Below are 19,990 nucleotides of genomic sequence, written 5' to 3' on the forward strand. Positions count from 1 at the left end.
ATATATCAGCAGTGGGAAGTCTCATGTATGAACAAGTTTATACTCAACCAGATATAGTGTTTATAATGGGGATATTAGGCGGATATGCTAATAATCTAGGACCATCGCACTGGAAAGATGTAAAGAGATTGATGTGGTATTTACAAATAACTAAAGGACATATACTCATATATCAGAGATCAGATCATCTATAGATGATTACTTATTCAGACTCTAATTTTGCTAGATGCTTGGATAGCAAGAGGTCCACTTCGAGTTATATATTCTTACTTGTTGGAAGGACTATATCTTGGAAGAGCATCAAATAGATGCTAGTAACCACTTCTACTATGGAAGCAGAGTTGGTAGCATTCTATGGAGCATCCAATTATGGAATTTGACTACGGAACTTCATCACAACATTGGAGATCGTTAATGATATTGACAAGCCACTAAGAATCAACTATGATAATAAAGCTACAGAACTATATGCTAAAAATAACTACAGTTTGTCTAAGTCTAAGCACATCGACATCAAGTTTTCGACGATTAAAGAAAGAGTTCAGAGTCGTCATATTATGATAGAGTACATCAGAACAGATTCTATGTTGGTAGATGTACTCACCAAGGGCTTGGTGCTTAAGGTGTTTCATATACATGTTGTAGATATGAGAATTCTTCTTGTGGAAGAATTTATCTAGTTGGATTATGTATTTATCTTATTGTATTGCTCTATGTTAATAAAAATAAATATTTTATTTTGATTATAGTACGTAATTAAAGTTTAAAATATCATGAGCATCTATATGTTTGTTTAACACTCTGACTATGATATCATAATTTACTTTCGCTATTTAGCATTTAGTGTTTATAAATATGTTACAAATTCCTTTTGCAATCATAAAGTTTGGATCATAATTTGTTATTGCAGTTTAGCATGATCATATCTCTTTTAAGGTCACCTTAGGACCAATTTAAAATTAATATATATTGATCACATTTCATATAATTTCTATCTATACATCCACATCTTGATCTATATCATTAATAATATTGGTATGGTGATTACTATTGTCACTTGTTACGAGCATATATAGTAGTTATGACATCTTTAGTCTTATATCAATGAAGTTAATGGATGAGATTGTTTAAGGGGTATTCTGTACCCATAAAGTTTGATATCAACTAAAATTTTACTTATATTTCATAAACAGCTTACAAGTAGCTTAAGTGGGAAATTGTTAGTTATTATCTCAAATTAGTGAACGTAATTATAAGTTATGTATATGAGTCCAAACCAAATCCATTAAAGTGATATAATTTAAGCTTATTGGATTTCGGGTTATCGAATGTGGGTAGAATGTGTAGAACCCTTTAGCCCGATTCGTCATCATCTATGGGCAAATAACGGATTGGTTGCCTATATAAAAGGAGGTCTCTAAGGATTTAGGGGATCTTATCTTCACCTAGTTTCGTATTTCCTATTGATAAAATTTTTTTTGACACCGTCACTCTTAAGTTTCTTGACAGAATTTTCCTGTTTACTTTCACTTCTTCTTTCTCATAATCTTCCCGACGATGTTAAAAAAATAAAGAGAATAACTTTTTAATCATTTATGTTCGTTATTATTTTTATTTGTCACTTTTTTTTTCAAAATCTTCCGGATGATGCTATAAAACTAAAGAGAATAATTTTTTAATCATATATGTTCGTTATTATTTTTATTTATGTTTATATATTATGCTATATTTTTTTTGATGAAACTTAATCATCTCTTATATTTTTTAAATTTGAATTTTTAATCCGTTCCTAAAATTAAAATACATACTGCTAAGAAGAAAATTCAAGTTCTATCCGATGTCATTCCATTAATTGCAAGAACTTGGACAATGTTACACAGACAAACTACGCGTTTGTTGCTTTCGTTGCTTACCGTCCACAGTATGATCCAAAAAAAAAACTCCATAATTCACTCAGAGTAGAGGTCACATGGCTTTAAATGCGACAAGGCTTCTCGGTTCTCACCCACCCACCCACCCACCTACCTCACTAAAAAGAGCTCCTTTCCATTCCTTTCCTTTCCTTTCTCTCAGGAAACCTTACAGTCACAGACAATGAGCGAGGAACGTGAATCCACCATCAGTACTTCTTCAAACCACCACAATAGCCTCAGATTCCTGGAGCTCTCCCTCAGGCTTGTTGCCACGCCTTTATGTGCTGCCTCCCTGTGGCTGACGGTCGTCAACAAGCAAACCAGTGATTCGTATGGGAATGTGGCATCTAACAACCTATCAGGACTGAGGTTAATCTAATTGCATCCTTACCGATTCCCTTCAATTATATTTCCTCTGCTCCTGACCTCCACATGCGCAGGTACTTGGTGTGCATCAACGCCATCTCCCTGGCTTATTCTGCTGCTTCGACTCTCTTCTGTTTCTTCAAATGCTTCGACAGAGACTGGATCTTGCTAATCGTGGACCAACTTGTGGCTTATCTGATGGTGACATCAGGGTCTGCTGCGGCCGAGGTACTCTATCTGGCTCGCGAGGGAGATAGGAAAGCGTCGTGGAGCGAAGCGTGCAGCTACTTTGGGAGGTTCTGCGACAGGATCAAGGGTTCCTTGGCGCTGCATTTGGCTGCCTTGCTCAGCTTCATTGCGCTGGCTCTCGTTTCTGCTTACAGAGTTTTCAGCAAGTTCGAAGCCCCTTCTGTTTCTACAACTAAAGAAGCGGCCGAAGTGGATCAATAAGAAATGCTTTCACTGTAATCTAGTTAATAAGATGATATGTGGTTAATCATCAAGGTTAACAATGTTAGTTATTTCCTTTAGAGAGACTTTAAATAAGTTTTACATATAAATATGAATTGAACTCGTTTAAGTGATTAAATTTAAGTCGATTTTAGGTTATTAGATGTGGATTTACCGTGTAGAAGATGTTAATCCAATCCATTATTATTTATGAACTGATAAGGGTTCAAGAATAATCTCTTGATGACTCTTCGTTACCCATTAGACCAAGAGGATTCGATGTCGTTAAAACCTAAGCCTCTTGGAAGATCAACCTTCTTCTCCAATAGGATCACCAGTTCGACGAGCATTACACAAAAAACAATGTCAATTCCGCTATATTTAGATTCTTCGTGATTTATAGTTTATGTTTTTCTTTGTTATGTCATGATTTCGTAGAAAGGTCTCTTATTGTTGTATTTCCTATTTGAATTCTTATTTGGCTTTTAGAATACAGTTTTACACAACTCTGTTTCTTTGAATTTCATAGTTTAAAGTTAGGATTTTTCGTCGATATATTATTCTAGCAATTTGATTGTCGAATTATTGTAATAGAAAACCTAGAAAAGACTTGGATTTTTTTAGTTTTTTGCATTTTCGTGAAGGACACAGATACGGGATGTAACGAGCAGACCTAGGAGATGACGTGGAGGTCAAAGTCACGGTGATGTGATGGTAAAAGTCAAGGGAAGAAAGCATTCCCCAACCGACTTTGTTATTCGCTGAGCGCTAAGGCTCGCAGTGCTTACTCAACCCGGTTACAAGTTGTTCGAAATATGGCCGACCGACCCTTAAGTTGGTCGGACATAGGAAGTTTAATGTTTTACTCTTGAATTGGGAAGTTAGCATGTCCGGTCATTTAATGGCCGACCAAGTTTAAGGGATGCCCGATCCACCTCACAATCGATCAACCATAGGTCCGGTCAACGGAAAGATCAAACTCCTTACTCTGTACGAGTATCTTTATAGACGCCTGGTCGACCTTATTACTGGTCATCCCTATGGATTTCCACACAATAATATGTCTGTGTATCCGTTCAATAATATAACCGGATGGGTTTAGGTGGCCCCAAAACCCGATCCTGAGGCACTTACACACCCGTTCAGATAAAAGGTCGATCGGGCCTAAGATATTTAGCTTCATATTACTTCCCAGGTGAATTTCCAGCACTGACAGGATATCATATTGCTTCTCAAATGGGTTGCTAGCGTGCCCAAGACATTATATTATTCTCTGAACGAATTGCTAACATCATTCAACACATAACCAAGCAACTTAATGCGAGAACATGCATAAAGACGGTTGGCTTTATAAGTCGGCCAAAATATACTCAACAGACAACATGAGTAGAGAATCCTAACAACCTATCAGAATAACAATTATATGTCAAAGAATATTCTTTTGGAATCTTCCTTGGGGATTATCATATTTCTCATTAGCCGACCACATATGACAGCATATTCTTTTAACTACCTCATCAATGACATAAGCTATAAACGACAAAAGAGATACACATGTGGGTAAAGGAAGATTCTTGGGATAATTTTTGCATAGGTTGTACACTTTTCATTACCCAACAACCTCTGACATTCTTCGCCACCTCATGATTACTGAGGTTATGAAAGGTGGTATTTAAAGGGGGTTCTCTCCATTAGCAAGGTATGTTATTTGAACATCTCAAGCTTACTCTCGTGTGCACGTTCTATACTGTTCTTTATTCACCTGTCCAAAATTTATTTTGACTTGAGCATTGAAGGCCTTCGCCAGGGACTCCCCTTGGTTTTTGGGCGTTGACGTTTTGTTTGCTTGTCTTAATGTGTACAGGATAGAAAGGAAGCCTCTCCATGAAGTAAAAAGTATTCTCTCAATCAACAATCAAGCCACCATTGCCAGCACACCATCTCTTCAGTTTTCAGACAGGATCATATTTGACGTTGTTTGTGGAAATTCTTTAGCCTAATCTACCACCTAATCCCGTCGTGTCGACAACAGCACATCAGAGGGAAAGAGGAGCTCGGGAGGAAGGTCCGGTAAAATGTTAGCCCATTCCCCCAATGATTGGCTCGGATCATCCTTATATTCTACCAGCCCATCTGCCTCATGCGCCTCACTCACCGATCGTGTGCCATCAAGCGTTCTTCAATACGCCGCCCAAGTACATAGGCCAAAAAGGGCTACAAGAATCTTCGAGAGAAGCACCTGTCCGAGAGGGACGCAAGGGAAAAGCCCCTGTAACTTGCAGCTCTCATGAGGAAATTAGCATCCAGTTCTCTCAGAGGGTGCTAGAAAATAAGTTGTCAAAACATTATCAGCCCCTAACAATAGGGGAATATGGAGGATCCACTGACCTAAGGATCACCTCCTCAAATTTGAAAATAATGCCCTCCTTTATCAATATGCAAATGGTATAAAGTACCTAGTGTTCCTCACTACAATCATTGGCTCGGTGCAAAGATAGTTCAAACGATTGTCGATCGAGTCCATTTGTAGTTTTAAGAATTTCCGCAAGGTTTTTCTTTATCATTTCGCCAGTAGTCGACATTACCACAAGACTCCCCTGAGCCTTTTCTCACTCAAACAGGGGCCCAAGGAGACACTCAGAGCATGCATAAAAAAATTTAATCAAGTAACCATGGATGTCCCTACAGCCACCACTGAAATTCTGGTAAGTACCTTTTCCCAAGGCCTTGTTGATAATGACTTATTTCACTCCTTAATTAGAAGACCTCCAAGGAACTTCGACCATCTACTCGATTGGGCGGCCGAGTTTATTAATGTCGAAGAGGCGCAGTCCGCCAAGAGGATGGAGGTCATGACACCTGCTCTGGTTCCAACTCCTGAGCGTCGAACATTACCAGCTCCTCCACAAAAAAGGACCTCGGGCAGGTCCTCAGTTTCATCATCAAGAACCACAACGCCAGGTCATACAACATGTGAAGGCTGAGCGAGAGAGATATCACACATACCACCGGTCATCCAAGCACGACACCCGGGAATGTTATAATCTGGCAAATCGCCAGAATAGCAATCAAAGATTCTGTTAACGCACCTCGTCGCCCAATAGTTGCCCTTATCAACGGTCGAACGACTCACCCAGAAGAGACCAGCGAGAGGCCAAGCGATTCCAAAGGACACCCCAACCGTCAGTAGCCCGGGCATAGGCTCCCGCCCGGGTCCAATGAGAGCCCCCAACATGATAAGATGAAAATCACAATAACGTTGTCCGGGGGGATATCAGCATGATAGCCTAGCGTCCAACCGATAGAGACTCCAACTAAGCAAGAAAATTGCACACTGATTGATTAGAGATCCACGCGGTCGACTGTAGTATAGAGCAAGTGACCGAGCCTAAAATTAGCTTCGAGCCTAAAGATTTAGAAGGGGTTGAGGTGCGTCATGATGATGTACTGATAATTAAGGTTGTCATAGTCAATTACAATATCTACCTGACTTTTGTTGACACGGGCAGTTCAATCAACATCATTTTCCGACAAGCATTCAAATAATTACAGATAGAGTCGAGCGATCTCCAACCCATGATGACACCTCTTTATAGTTTCAAGAGTAATGAAGTTCAGTCGCTCGGCCAAATCAAGCTGGCTATATCGTTAGGGGAGGAGCCTCTAATGAGGACGTGTCGATCAACTTTCATAGTCGTAGACGCGCCCTCAACATATAATATTATTCTGAGCCGGCCGACTCTAAATGAGTTCTAATCAATTGTCTCAACTTTTTGTCAGAAAATAAAATTTTCTATAGATGATCAGGTTAGGGAAGTTAAAGGAAATCAACTGGTAACATGCATAATCAAAACTGAAGTCAACTCTACTTGGAAGATGCAATGGATAGAGGTTAACACTATTTGGGAAGCACCCCTACCTTAGTTTATGAAGAAAAAGAAGAGGTGCATATATATTCAACCTGGTTGTCCAGAGGCCACCACCTAAATAGTTGTCGACTTGACTCCTGAACTTAAAGTTGAGCTGGTTAAGTGCTTGACACGTAACAACAATATTTTTACTTGGACACCCAAATAATTGATGGGTATATCACAAATGGTCATGAAACATGTGCTCCATGTTTACCCAAACACATGTCCGATCAAGTAAGAAAGCGAGATCTTGGGGCCGATCAGAATAAGATCATTCAGGAGGAAGTAGAAAAATTATTGAAGGTTAGCTATATTCATGAGGTTCAATTCCTAGGCTGGCTGGTTAATGTTATCGTAGTGTCTAAGCCCGGAAATAAGTGGAAGGTTTGCATCGACTTCAGAGACCTTATGGAAGTCTATCCCAAAGATTATTATCCATTACTTCACATCAATCAAGTGGTGGACTCCACCTTCGGTTGTGAGTTTATCTATATGCTAGACATGTATCAAGGGTATCATCAAGTCTCGCTCACCAAGAACGATCAGGAAAAGGTTAGCTTCATAACCGCTGAAGGCACTTACTGTCATAATATAATGTCATTCGAACTAAAGAATGTAGGAGCTACTTACCAACATCTCATAAACAAAGTCTTCCAGAAGCAAATTAGGTGGAATATAGAGGTTTATATAGATAATATCCTCATTAAGTCCCTCTGAGCTACGGATCTATGCATGGATATAGAATAAACCTACAAAACTTTAAGATAGTACGGGCTTAAACTCAACCCCAGAAATGCCTATTTGGAGCTAGGAGTGGACTCTTTTTGGGTTACTTAGTCACAGAACAGGGAATTGAGGCTAATCCCAGTAAAGTGCAAGCTCTACAAGATATGGCTCCTCCACACAATTTAAGGGAGGCACAGAGGCTAACCGGGCGAATCATTGCATTATCACGTTTCATTTCAAGATCGTTCGACCAAAGCTTAACTTTCTTCAAGATTCTCCGCCAGGCAACTAAATTTCAATGGGACGCTAACTATGACAAGCCGTTCGATGAGCTAAAGAGTTATTTGTCCGCCCTGCCTATATTACCTAAGCCAATAGTAGGTGAATCTTTATGGATTTACTTGTCTGCTAATGAGTACACTATTGGGACAGTATTGGTAAGGCAAGAGGGGAGAGAGCAGCAACCTGTGTATTTCTTTAACTATTTATTAAAAAGAGCCGAGTGTCGTTACACCACACTCGAGAAATTAGTGTATGAACTTGTTTTAGCCGCTTGAAGGTTGCATCCTTATTTTTTTCCCATCTGATCATCGTGCTAACCAATAGCACCTTGGGTCGAGTGCATGTCAATCCTGAAGTTTTCGAGAGGTTGATCAAGTGAACCATGGAGCTCAGTGAGTATGACATACAATATCAACCCCGAGTGACTATCAAGGCTCAAGCCTTAGATGATTTTATAACAGAAATGAAAAACCCTGAGTAGGGTGTAATCGAGCTTAGTTGAGCCGAGCTCTTGAAAGTTTGAGTTTGGCTCATTTATAATCGAGCTGAGTTCGAGCTTTATTTAATAAATATATTCATGGCTCACGAGCTTTTCGAGTTTTTATTGAACCTAAACGAGTTTAATAAATATAAATTATAAATTTAAATATTTATTAAAAACTAAATTATATATTTAGAGAACATTATAATATTCTATTAAAATTTATAATTTTATTCTAATAAATAAATTTAATATATTTGTCTATATTTTTCATAAGTATAGTGTAAAATCTATAAATTCAATATCAAAACTATTATGTTTTTCATTTAAAAGTTTATTCATGATCTTACTAACGAACATGTTCACTAGCTAACGAGCCGAATATTATGAAGCTTAAGCTTGGTTTGTTTATCTTAATGAGTCTCATTAAACAAGCTCAAATGAGCTTTTATCGAACCGAGCTTCGAATAGCTCATGAGCGGCTTGGTTTATTTACACCCCTAACCCTGAGCCTGAGGAAACTTAGAAGATATACATGAATGGATCAACCACTCGGTAGGATAGCGGAATAGGTATTTTTATGATATCACTCAAGAAGGATAGAATGCAACTGTCCGTTCGGTTGAATTATCGAGCTACCAATAATGAAGCAGAATATGAAGCATTGATAGCCAGTGTGTAAGCCGCCAAACATGTGGGAGCTTCTTGGGTTTTAATTTATTCAAATTCTCAGTTAGCTGCTCAGAAATTATTAGGAAATTTTAAAATTAATAATGACAAGCTCAAGCTCTATGCAGAAGTATTCGAGAAGCATAGATCCGGGTTCCATGAAGTAATCATACAAAAGGTTCCTCGGGTAGAAAATCAAACAGCGGATGATTTAGCCAAATTAGCTTCCTCTATAGTTCCATGGACCCTAAATAAAGCCTATAGAACAAGAAGCACTATTAGTAACTTACATTGAACGACAGGCCGACCTTAAATTACAGAGTGATTGGAGAACACCAATCATTTTATTTCTGTAGTAGGGTGTCTTACTAGCAGAGGGAGAACAAGTACACATGATCAAGAAAAGAGCCAGTCAGTTCACTATGATTGGAGACCATCTTTATAAACGAGCTTTCTCATGTCCTTTACTCAAATGCATCAGACCAGATGACATAATACATTTTACAGGAAGTGCATCAAGGTTTCTGTGGAAGTCATGCAAGCAACCGGTCTCTTGCTTGAAAATATTACTGGCCGGATATTTTTGGCCCACTATGTAGGCTAATGCAGCTCGATTAGTAAAAACCTGCTTATTTTGTTAAAAATATCAGAATATCCCACATCACTTCACGGAGTTGCTAAGAACCTCCATTATCTCCTGCCGATTCGATCAGTGGGGCATGGATATAATAGGGCTTTTTCTAGTAGCACCCATCCAGAAAAGATTCTTACTAGTGGCAGTAGATTATTTTTTGAAATGGATGGAGGTAGAGCCATTGGCCAAGATAACCGAGTAGATGATTATTAAATTCTTATGGTAGCATATTATTTGTAGGTTTAGAATTTCACACAAACTGTTGTCAGATAATGGAAGATAATTCCAAGGTAGAAAAATCCGAGAGTGGTGTTCGACCTATGGTATTACATAGGTCTTCACATCTGTGACTTACCCATAGAGTAACAACTAGACAAAAGTGACAAATAGAAAAATCATTAGAGAACTTAAAACCAAATTAGATTATGTTGGAGGAAGTTGGGTCGATGAAATACCCATCATACTATGGCCATATCGTACAACCCCCCTAGAAGTGATAGATATAACCCCTTTTCATCAGTTTATGGTGATGAAGCAGTGCTCCCGATTGAGATTGGCATGGAATTTGATCGAAGACAGTTGTATGACGAGGACAATGTCAGATGGTGCTCGATTTGATAAAAGAAGTCAGAGACAAAGTGGCAACTCGGCTAATGGCATACCACCAAAGGATGAGCCAAAATTATAACAAAAGAGTTATCCCTAGATTTTTTTTAGGTTGGCGATCCGGTCTAGAAGTGGGTTAAGCCGATCGAGGATATTAACAAGTTGGAGCCATAGTGGAGAGGACTATATAAGGTGGTGTAAAAGCTCACCTCGGGTTCCTAGTATCTCCAGGATGCGAATGGAAAAAATTTAGAGTGGCCTTGGAGTGCCAACCACCTACAACCATATAGGACTTAAGAGTACACTTGTAATGCATTGATGTAATACTTTAAATATTTTTTACTCAATGAAAATGCAGGCAATTTTATCTCAAAAGGTCCCAGTGAATTTCAGAATCCCGAGCTACCAACGAGTTTAAAAGTGAGCATACTCTCGTGCCTTTATATTTCAGACTCCTGAGCTATCAACCAGATTATAAGTGAGCATGCTCTCATGCCTTATATTTTAGACTTCCGAGCCTCCGACTGGGTTATAAGTGTTGGTGTAGTTTGCACTAACGGTCTAACTCAGGTTTTGATGAATAACAAGTGAGTTAAGCTGGTGTTGTTGTGATCTAAGTGCTTTACTAAGTGTGCAAGAGTTAATGGGTCTGGAGGACTTGACACCAGGCTGAAACCCAGCTTGGTCCGTGGGACCGGATAGCTGGTGAGAAGTCCAGATAGGTCAATGGGCTAACCTAATATCTGGCAGAAAGTCTGATTGGATCCGCGGGATCTAACAGCCGACAGAAGTCTAGTTGAGTCTACAAACCTGACAATTGCCATGAAGACCTAGTGGGTCAAGAGGCTAGTCAACCGACTGTAAGTTGGTAAGTAAAGGTAAATCATTGGAGGAGAGTGACTCGGTGAGAACGCATCCTGATTGAGGGACAGTAGTCATCGATCCATTTTAGGTCCATTTTGGATCATTAAACTGAGACTTTGACTAGATCCTGGTCTCGAGGAGACATGATCTAATTACTACTCAATATTATTGTGTTAATACTTGTCTTGCAGGTTATTATTTGGTTTATTGGACTAACACGCTTTGCAGGGCAAAAAGAGTACAAAAAGCCTTGGGTGAACATTACTCGAGGCGCCTTCCAGGGATGGAAGATGCCTTTAAGCATTGGAAGGCGCCTTAGAACTATTGATGGAGAATGAAGAGAATACCACCCAAAAATGAAGAGCAAAAAGCTTAAGTATTTTCATCCAATGAAAATACTTAATTAACATTAATAGCCTTAATGAGCATTTACACTCCATTAAGGACCAAACTTGTAACTCCTCATTTCAAATGAGTGTAACTCTTCATTTCAAATTCAATTTCGAAAATTGAATGAAATGAATAATTGAATTTCAAAATTCAATAATTATCTTCATTAAATCTCACTTGAGTCTAACTCAAGTCTCCTCACTTGAGTATAACTCAAGTCTAATTCACTTGATTCTAACTCAAGTCTAATTCAATTGAGTCTTACTCAATTAATCCTCATGCAATTCAAATTCAATGAATCACTATTTTATTAATTTAAATTGACTCCTTGAGTCTAATTTGAATTGGACTTAATCCAACAATTAGATCCAATTGAGTCCAACTCAATAAGTCCAATTCGGATTAGACTTAATCCAATGATTCATCATATGGATACAAGGACCCAGTTCAAGGTTAGCAGATCGGGGAAAGCAGGCACTACATGACAAGCAAGTCAGAGAATCGTAACAACCTGTCAAGGAATAATCACCGCCTGTCAGATAATAAGCCAACGGTCTGGGGCTCACTACCCTCTGATGCCTTCCTAAACCTATAGGAGGACACCACGTGTCATTCACCTCCAGACAAAGTCTGACATCCGACATTCCCTGACACCCGTTAGACTCCAAAAGCATCCGTTGCAGTATAAAAAGGGATGTCTTGCCCCTTACGCAGGTATGCGCACTCGTCTTTTCGCACTCATCTTCTACTTTTCATCCTTTCCTTGTTTCTGGGGAAAAAGTACCTGACTTGAGTGTTGGAGGGTCTGACCCGGGGACTTTTTCCCTGATTTCTGGTCTCTAACGGCTCGTGGGCTCATCTGAGTGTGTAACACCCACTAAGCTTTTAAGATAAATATGAGAATGATGAATTTGCCTTAGAAAAATATTAGTAGAATGTTGAACCAAAAAGAAATAAAAAGAAATAAAAATAGGGAGTGGTCAAGGATTGAACCTTGAACCTCTCATGATGTAAATGATAGGATTAATGGGTAATAACTGTTAGGACCGAAAAGTAGCTAGAGGGGGGTGAATAGCTTCACGTGTGCTCGTCGTGCTTCGTTGCTTGTTTCTTCAAAGTGATGCGCAGCGGAATACAAAGAAACAAACTACAACAATGCTAACAATAGGATTTTACTTGGTATCCACCTCACAAGAGGTGACTAGTCCAAGGATCCACGCACACACACACACCTCCACTAATAAACACTCCTTTTCGGTAACTACCGAAGGCGGAGAAGCCCTACAAGACTCTCAATACAAGTAGAAGAAAGGGTAGTAAAGAATAAGCAAAAGCTTACAAGAGATGCAGTAAAAACCCTAGCTTCTTCTTCTTCTCGTTGCAACTCGCCTCTTGACTTGGATGAACCTCCAAGAACCTTCAAGAACTGGCGGTGAGGAGCTTAGAGAGTGCTGGGGAGGAGCTGTGATGAATCTGGAATGAATCGGTGAAGTTCTACCGAAGGAAATGAACGCCTGCGGCTTAAATCGACGCTAACGGTCAAATCCCGATCGATTGGAATGCTCCCAATCGATCGGGGAGGCTTTGGATCGATCCAGAGCGCCTCTGTGCTCTGGAAAAACTTCTGGATCGATCCACGGATCGATCCAGCGCTTATCGCGCGAAGCAGCGGCGTCCCAATTGATCGAGCGAAGAGGAGGGTCCCGATCGATCCACCGATCGATCCAGAGGGGCTCTGTTCGCGGGGGCTCCCCGGATCGATCGGTGGATCGATCCGGATCTGCAGGCTCGATCCACGGATCAATCCAAACCTGCTGGATCAATCCACGGATCAATCCAAACCTGCTGGATCAATCGGCTGATCAATCCAGATCTTGGTTTTTGCCCAAAACCAAGCCCAAAGCCCCCTAAACCAACATCTAGTCAATCATGACTTGTTGGTACATAAGACCTAGCATCCGGTCACCCTTGACCAGCTAGGACTCTCTCACCAAGTGTTTGGTCAATCCCTTTGACCCACTTGGACTTTTCTCTTCTTACCAAGTATCCGGTCACTCCCTAAGACCTACTTGGACTTTTCTTCCTCGTGCCAAGTATCCGGTCAATCCCTTTGACCTACTTGGACTCTCACCAGATGTCTGGTCAACCTTGACCCATCTGGATTTCTCTTGCCTGGCTTCACTCACCAGGACTTTCCCAATTACCTAGCTTCACTCACTAGGTCTTTCACCTGGCTTCACTCACCAGGATTTTTCTCCTGCCTAGCTTCACTCACTAGGTCTTTCACCTGGCTTCACTCACCAGGATTTTCCTCCTGTCTAACATCCCAGTTAGGACTTCCCAGTCAAGTATCCGGTCATCCTTGACCTACTTGACTCTTCTTCAATCAACCTTGAATTGTCAAACATCGAAATCCAAACCAAGACTCAAGCTTGGTCAACCAGGTCAACCTTGACCTGAGGAATGTTGCACCAACAATCTCCCCCTTTTTGATGTTTGACAATACCAACACTATCACTTACAATACCACATGTAAGTTAGGCTAATCCCATAGCCTAAACCTTCTTCATGCCACTAGGTAATGAATGCATAAGTTAAGCCCTTCATTCTCCCCCTAAGAGGGCAAACTCCCTCAAGGTGATAAAAGCCTAACTTACTCCCTTTCATTCTCCCCCTATTGGCACACATCAAACCATGCCCCATTTTTGGGCACACATCAACAGATTCACTTGTTGAAAACTCTCCCCCTGAAGAGTTGCTCATCGTCGTTCACAACTTCACTCGTTGTGATCAGCACGATAATGAAGGTCCCATACCCTTCATTAACCTTAACCCTACATTCTCCCCCAATGTAGGCAAATGCCCATCCTTGAGCATTATCCACTTGAAACCACTTGAACAATGAGGATATCCACTCCCCATTAAAGTTCAAACGCTCAACATTGAGCATGTTCTTAACGGAAGGTTAACCACCTTCCAAGGTTCATGAAAAATAAATTTTATGTCTTTAAAGAGTCCCTCCCCATAAAGACATGGTGGTAACTTCTGTCATTGCACCAACAATGACTTGGAATCCCCAAAACTTTAGGAAACCCAATTTTAGAAGTTTTGAGGTTCAAATATTCAAAATTTGAAACAAACCTCAACCTAAACTTCAACTTAGCCTTCCTTAACCAATCCATCCTTGTTTTCCACACGAAAACACCCTTTTTATGTATACAAATGTATTTTCAGGGGTTTGGAATGGTTACCTAGACTAAAATAGGTTCAAAATGCTGAAAATAAGCTTTCCCAGCCAAAATCAGCATCTTCAATCGATTGGAGTTGGGTTCCAATCGATTGAACCCTGCTGAATCGATCCACTGATCGATTCAATCTTCTTAGATCGATCCACCGATCGATCCAGCGAGCAATGCTTTCTCAATCGATCGGCTGATCGATTGAGGCACTCCAATCGATCCACTGATCGATTGGAGGCCTGAAATTGCTGAAATTCAATTTCAGCCAATTTCAGAAACCCCTAGAAAATTCTACAAAATTCCAAAAATCGTAAAAATTTGTGTAGACATTATTTAGGGTATAATTTATAATGGAAAAATAGTTTTCTATGAAAATACATCATATTTTCAAAGATTGACACAAACTTGAGAACTTGCAAAAACTTTAGTGTTTCCTTCAAGTTTGTGTCTAACTATTCAATGGTGATTACTATCAAAAGATAGCCTTCACCAAGGTTTTCCAAAATCATTTTAAAAACATTTTCAAAACCAATATACCACCATGTTCCTTGGGCTTAATGCACATGACTTGTACATTAGCTTTCCCAATGATGGGAAAACACATAACTATGTGTTTTGATGAACTTAAAACTCAAGGAAATGCACTAACTCAGCATGTTGAGTTTTGTTCGTCTTCCTAACATCTCACTTGTATCTATTGTGCATAAAACACATACAAGTCATCTTATAGGTCTTTGTGAGATGTTAATTTTGGTTTTACTCTAACCTAGGGTTCATGCATATTTATCTAGGCATCTTGTGGATATTGACCATCCACCTAGGATGTCATTTGGTATGCCACTTGATGATAACTGTCATTTGTCCTTAATTTTAAGGAAATAACATAATGCATGATAATGTTATGACATACATCAAAAAGAAATAATTTTCAGAAGAAAATTTCCTATAACTACATGATGTATGTATGTCATGACATGATATTTTTGAGTTTTTCATAATAAGTCATGAATGCACAAATAAAACATGATGTCATGGCATATAATGGGCAACCAAACATGGCAAGATTTTGCATAATTAAAATATACCTAGATTATCTATCTAAGTATCCTTAACCCTTACCTAATCCTAAAGCACAAACCCTAGATTGCCCAATTTCCTTAAGAAAATGTCAAAACCCAACTTGACATTTCTTTAATCTCTTGAATTAATTATGTCAATTAAAAATTTAAAACATTCCTCAAATATTGGCATATTTCATTTTCCCATAAGAGTAATCACTTTAAATTAAGGCTTAGATTTGCCTTAAATTCCTAAGACAATACCAAAGTCCCAATTTGGTATTTCTTAACACTTGATTTCTTGTGCCATTTAAAGTCATCTCAAATTTCTTCCTTTATAGCACATTTTACTCTTTCCAAGATTAACAATAAATCCATTTCATTTTCAAAGGTTAACAAAAACCTTGAAAATGCTCCTTAAGTGTCAATTTCTTCAAAGTTGGGTTAACTACCCTTCTTCTCAGAGTTGACACTCTCTAACTCATCTATGGGATAGAGAAAATGCTCCTAGGAACCCAAAACCTATTGGTGCTCCTTGGATGCTCTAGGTATTCACTAGGGATAACTTCCCTAGATACCTTCCTAGTGACCTTGTTTGGTTTCTTAGAAGTCTTGGTCACTTTTTCTAGGTCAACTCTAGAGATTGCTTCCCTTGTAACCTTCTTTGTGACTTTCTTAGACTTCTTAGAAGTCTTAGTCACATTTGTTGTAAAAATACTCTTAGGGATAACTTCCCTTGTATTTTTGACTTGACCACTAGACCTAGGGTTGGTTCCATAACTATATGGAACCCTATGGTAAGAGATTACATCCTTCTTAGCCTTTGGTTTGTATCCCAAACCCCTATGGTCATTAGATGACCTTTGTGCTCCTAGACCTAGGCTATGCTCATTTTGCCCTTTTAGGATATTTTCCATCATTTTTAGGGTCTTTTCCATTTTATCAAGCCTTGACCTCAAGACTTGATTTTCTATCACTAAGTCCTTAGTTTTTGGTTTTCCATTAAATTTATGAGCATTTTTATTTCTAGGCTTGTAGCTAAGGTCCTTAGTGTGATTGCCTAGATTTTTATCTACCTTCCTAATCCTAGGTGTGGTAGTTTTAGCATGGTAAGCTACATTATTTTCCTTAATTTTACCATGCTCTCTATTCTTATGGTAAATAGCATTAAAATGATATAAGTTAGAACTAGCATGCTTTTTACCATAATGTAAAGGGATAGGCTCAATAAAAGTTACATTCCTTTTTACCTTAGAGGCTCCCCCTTGACTTGAGCTTCCTCCTTGAGCCTTGACAATCTTCTTCCCCTTAGGGCATTGACTCCGGTAATGCCCCTTTTGATTGCAAGAGAAGCACACAATGTGCTCCTTGCTCTTCTTTGTTCCGGGGATGGTCTCCTTTGGCTTCTCCTTGCCCTTAGGTGTCACTTGGCCCTTCTTCTTGGCCAATTTAGGGCACTTGCTTTTGTAGTGCCCATGTTCCCTACATTCAAAACATATAATATGATTCTTATTATTAATTGAACTATTTATACCTTCTTGTGTAGGGGTGACACTTGCTCCTCCATTTGATATGAATGTAGAGGCTTCCTCTTGATCCGAAATCGATTTCCCTCCAATTGATTTATCTTGACTTGTGGAGGTGGAAGCTTCTTCATCCTCTTCTTCTCTTGACCCGGATGTGGAGGATTCTCCTTCTTCTTGATCCGGTGTCACCAAGAGTTGCTCCCCCTCAATCCTAGAGGTGGAGGCTTCACCTTCTTCTTCATCCTCTTGTACATGAAACAAGGAATATGCTCCTTCCTTGCTCTTTTGATTACACTCCCTTGAGAATGAAGCTTCTTGGATTTCCTCTTCTTCGGAAGTTGAGCATCTCTCAACTTCGGAGTCCTCCTCTTGATCTTGCTCCAATGAGTCACCCTCTTTGGATTCTTCTTGGTTAGGTACAGTGGAGGGGATCTCATGAGCCTTTTCCAATTTGCTCCATAGCTCTTTGGCATCTTCAACTTCTCCAATTTTCTCCAAGATGTTGCTCGGCAATAGATTGACCAAAAGCTTGGTCACTTTGTCATTGGCCTCACATCTTTGGATTTGTTCTTGGCTCCATTTGCTCCTTTTGAGAACTTTGCCCTTTGAATTTCTTGGAGCCTTAAAACCTTCCATTAGAGCAAACCATTGCTCTATCTCCATCATCAAGAAATTTTCAATTCTTGATCTCCAAGAATCGAAGCTTGTGGATGTGTATGGTGGAGCCACCCTTGTATCAAATCCAAGTCCATCTTGGAATTGCATCTTGAAGTTGAGCTTCTTGAATTCTTTGACTTTGATGAATTTGCTCCAACTTCTTCACCCTCTAGCTTTGCTTGTTTTGTTTGCCCCTTCCGGCGATGATTCCGGTGAAGAGCGGCCTCGCTCTGATACCACTTGTTAGGATCGAAAAGTAGCTAGAAAGGGGAGGGGGGTGAATAGCTTCGCGTGTGCTCGTCGTGCTTCGTTGCTTGTTTCTTCAAAGTGATGCGCAGCGGAATACAAAGAAACAAACTACAACAATGCTAACAATAGGATTTTACTTGGTATCCACCTCACAAGAGGTGACTAGTCCAAGGATCCACGCACACACACACACCTCCACTAATAAACACTCCTTTTCGGTAACTACCGAAGGCGGAGAAGCCCTACAAGACTCTCAATACAAGTAGAAGAAAGGGTAGTAAAGAATAAGCAAAAGCTTACAAGAGATGCAGTAAAAACCCTAGCTTCTTCTTCTTCTCGTTGCAACTCGCCTCTTGACTTGGATGAACCTCCAAGAACCTTCAAGAACTGGCGGTGAGGAGCTTAGAGAGTGCTGGGGAGGAGCTGTGATGAATCTGGAATGAATCGGTGAAGTTCTGCCGAAGGAAATGAACGCCTGCGGCTTAAATCGACGCTAACGGTCGAATCCCGATCGATTGGAATGCTCCCAATCGATCGGGGAGGCTTTGGATCGATCCACGGATCGATCCAGAGCGCCTCTGTGCTCTGGAAAAACTTCTGGATCGATCCACGGATCGATCCAGCGCTTATCGCGGGAAGCATGCGTCCCAATTGATCCAGCGATCGATTGGGACCTCGGATCGATCCACCGATCGATCCGGAGGGTTTTCGCGAGGACTCACCGGATCGATCGGTGGATCGATCCAGATCTTCGATCGATCCACCGATCGATCCAGATCTGGATCGATCCACGGATCAATCTAAACCTGCTGGATCAATCCACGGATCAATCCAAACCTGCTGGATCAATCCACGGATCAATCCAAACCTGCTGGATCAATCGGCTGATCAATCCAGATCTTGGTTTTTGCCCAAAACCAAGCACAAAGCCCCCTAAACCAACATCTAGTCAACCATGACTTGTTGGTACATAAGACCTAGCATCCGGTCACCCTTGACCAGCTAGGACTCTCTCACCAAGTGTCTGGTCAATCCCTTTGACCCACTTGGACTTTTCTCTTCTTACCAAGTATCCGGTCACTCCCTAAGACCTACTTGGACTTTTCTTCCTCGTGCCAAGTATCCGGTCAATCCCTTTGACCTACTTGAACTCTCACCAGATGTCTGGTCAACCTTGACCCATCTGGATTTCTCTTGCCTGGCTTCACTCACCAGGACTTTCCCAATTACCTAGCTTCACTCACTAGGTCTTTCACCTGGCTTCACTCACCAGGATTTTTCTCCTGTCTAGCTTCACTCACTAGGTCTTTCACCTGGCTTCACTCACCAGGATTTTCCTCCTGTCTAACATCCCAGTTAGGACTTCCCAGTCAAGTATCCGGTCATCCTTGACCTACTTGACTCTTCTTCAATCAACCTTGCATTGTCAAACATCGAAATCCAAACCAAGACTCAAGCTTGGTCAACCAGGTCAACCTTGACCTAAGGAATGTTGCACCAACAATAACTAGTTGGGATAGGAATGATATATTGATAGCAAAGGAGGGAAACTCATGATAAGGATGAGAGTAAAAGTTAGCCAAAAGAAAGCAAGAAAAAAGCAAGAGAAAGGCAACTTGCCTTCCTTCTTTTCTCTCCCTCTTCCTCTCCCTTTTGCCGTGACTTAAAGAGGACAATTAAGGGGATTCATTCCCCCTTGTTTCATCATGAATTATGAGAACAAATAAATAAATAAATTAAAAAAAAAAAGGGGGCTAAGGGAGAAGGAAAGCAAAAACCAATTTTGCTACCTCTTCCCCCTTAACATAAAAGGGAGCATGTAAAGAGAAGATTTTATTTTTTTCTCTCATTTCTCTCATTCTCTCCTCTCCACCACCGAGAGCCTCAGCCCCCTCTCCTCCATTTTCGGCCCCCAAAACAAGGTTCCTTCTAGGATACAAGGAAGGCTACCAAGGGAAATCAAAGGAGG

General features: G+C 40.2%; 1 protein-coding gene across 1 annotated transcript; it reads left to right on the top strand.

The window, feature by feature from the left end:
• Nucleotides 1–2,017: 2,017 nt before the first annotated feature.
• LOC121992392 (CASP-like protein 2D1) lies at nucleotides 2,018–2,868 on the top strand. The gene is made up of 2 exons (XM_042546756.1): nucleotides 2,018–2,282; nucleotides 2,354–2,868. The coding sequence occupies exons 1-2, from the start codon at nucleotides 2,095–2,097 to the stop codon at nucleotides 2,727–2,729; spliced, it is 564 nt and encodes a 187-aa protein (XP_042402690.1). The 5' UTR covers nucleotides 2,018–2,094; the 3' UTR covers nucleotides 2,730–2,868.
• The last annotated feature ends 17,122 nt before the right edge of the window (nucleotides 2,869–19,990 follow it).

Source organism: Zingiber officinale, chromosome 1B, assembly GCF_018446385.1.
Source record: "Zingiber officinale cultivar Zhangliang chromosome 1B, Zo_v1.1, whole genome shotgun sequence".
NCBI lineage: Eukaryota > Viridiplantae > Streptophyta > Magnoliopsida > Zingiberales > Zingiberaceae > Zingiber > Zingiber officinale.

What these genes read in the sequence shown, in the direction of transcription:
- LOC121992392 (XM_042546756.1), top strand. Translation starts at nt 2,095, where the DNA reads ATGAGCGAGGAACGTGAATCCACCATCAGTACTTCTTCAAACCACCAC. An exon ending in AACAACCTATCAGGACTGAG is followed by an intron (nt 2,283 to 2,353) that starts GTTAATCTAATT and finishes CCACATGCGCAG; the next exon opens with GTACTTGGTGTGCATCAACG.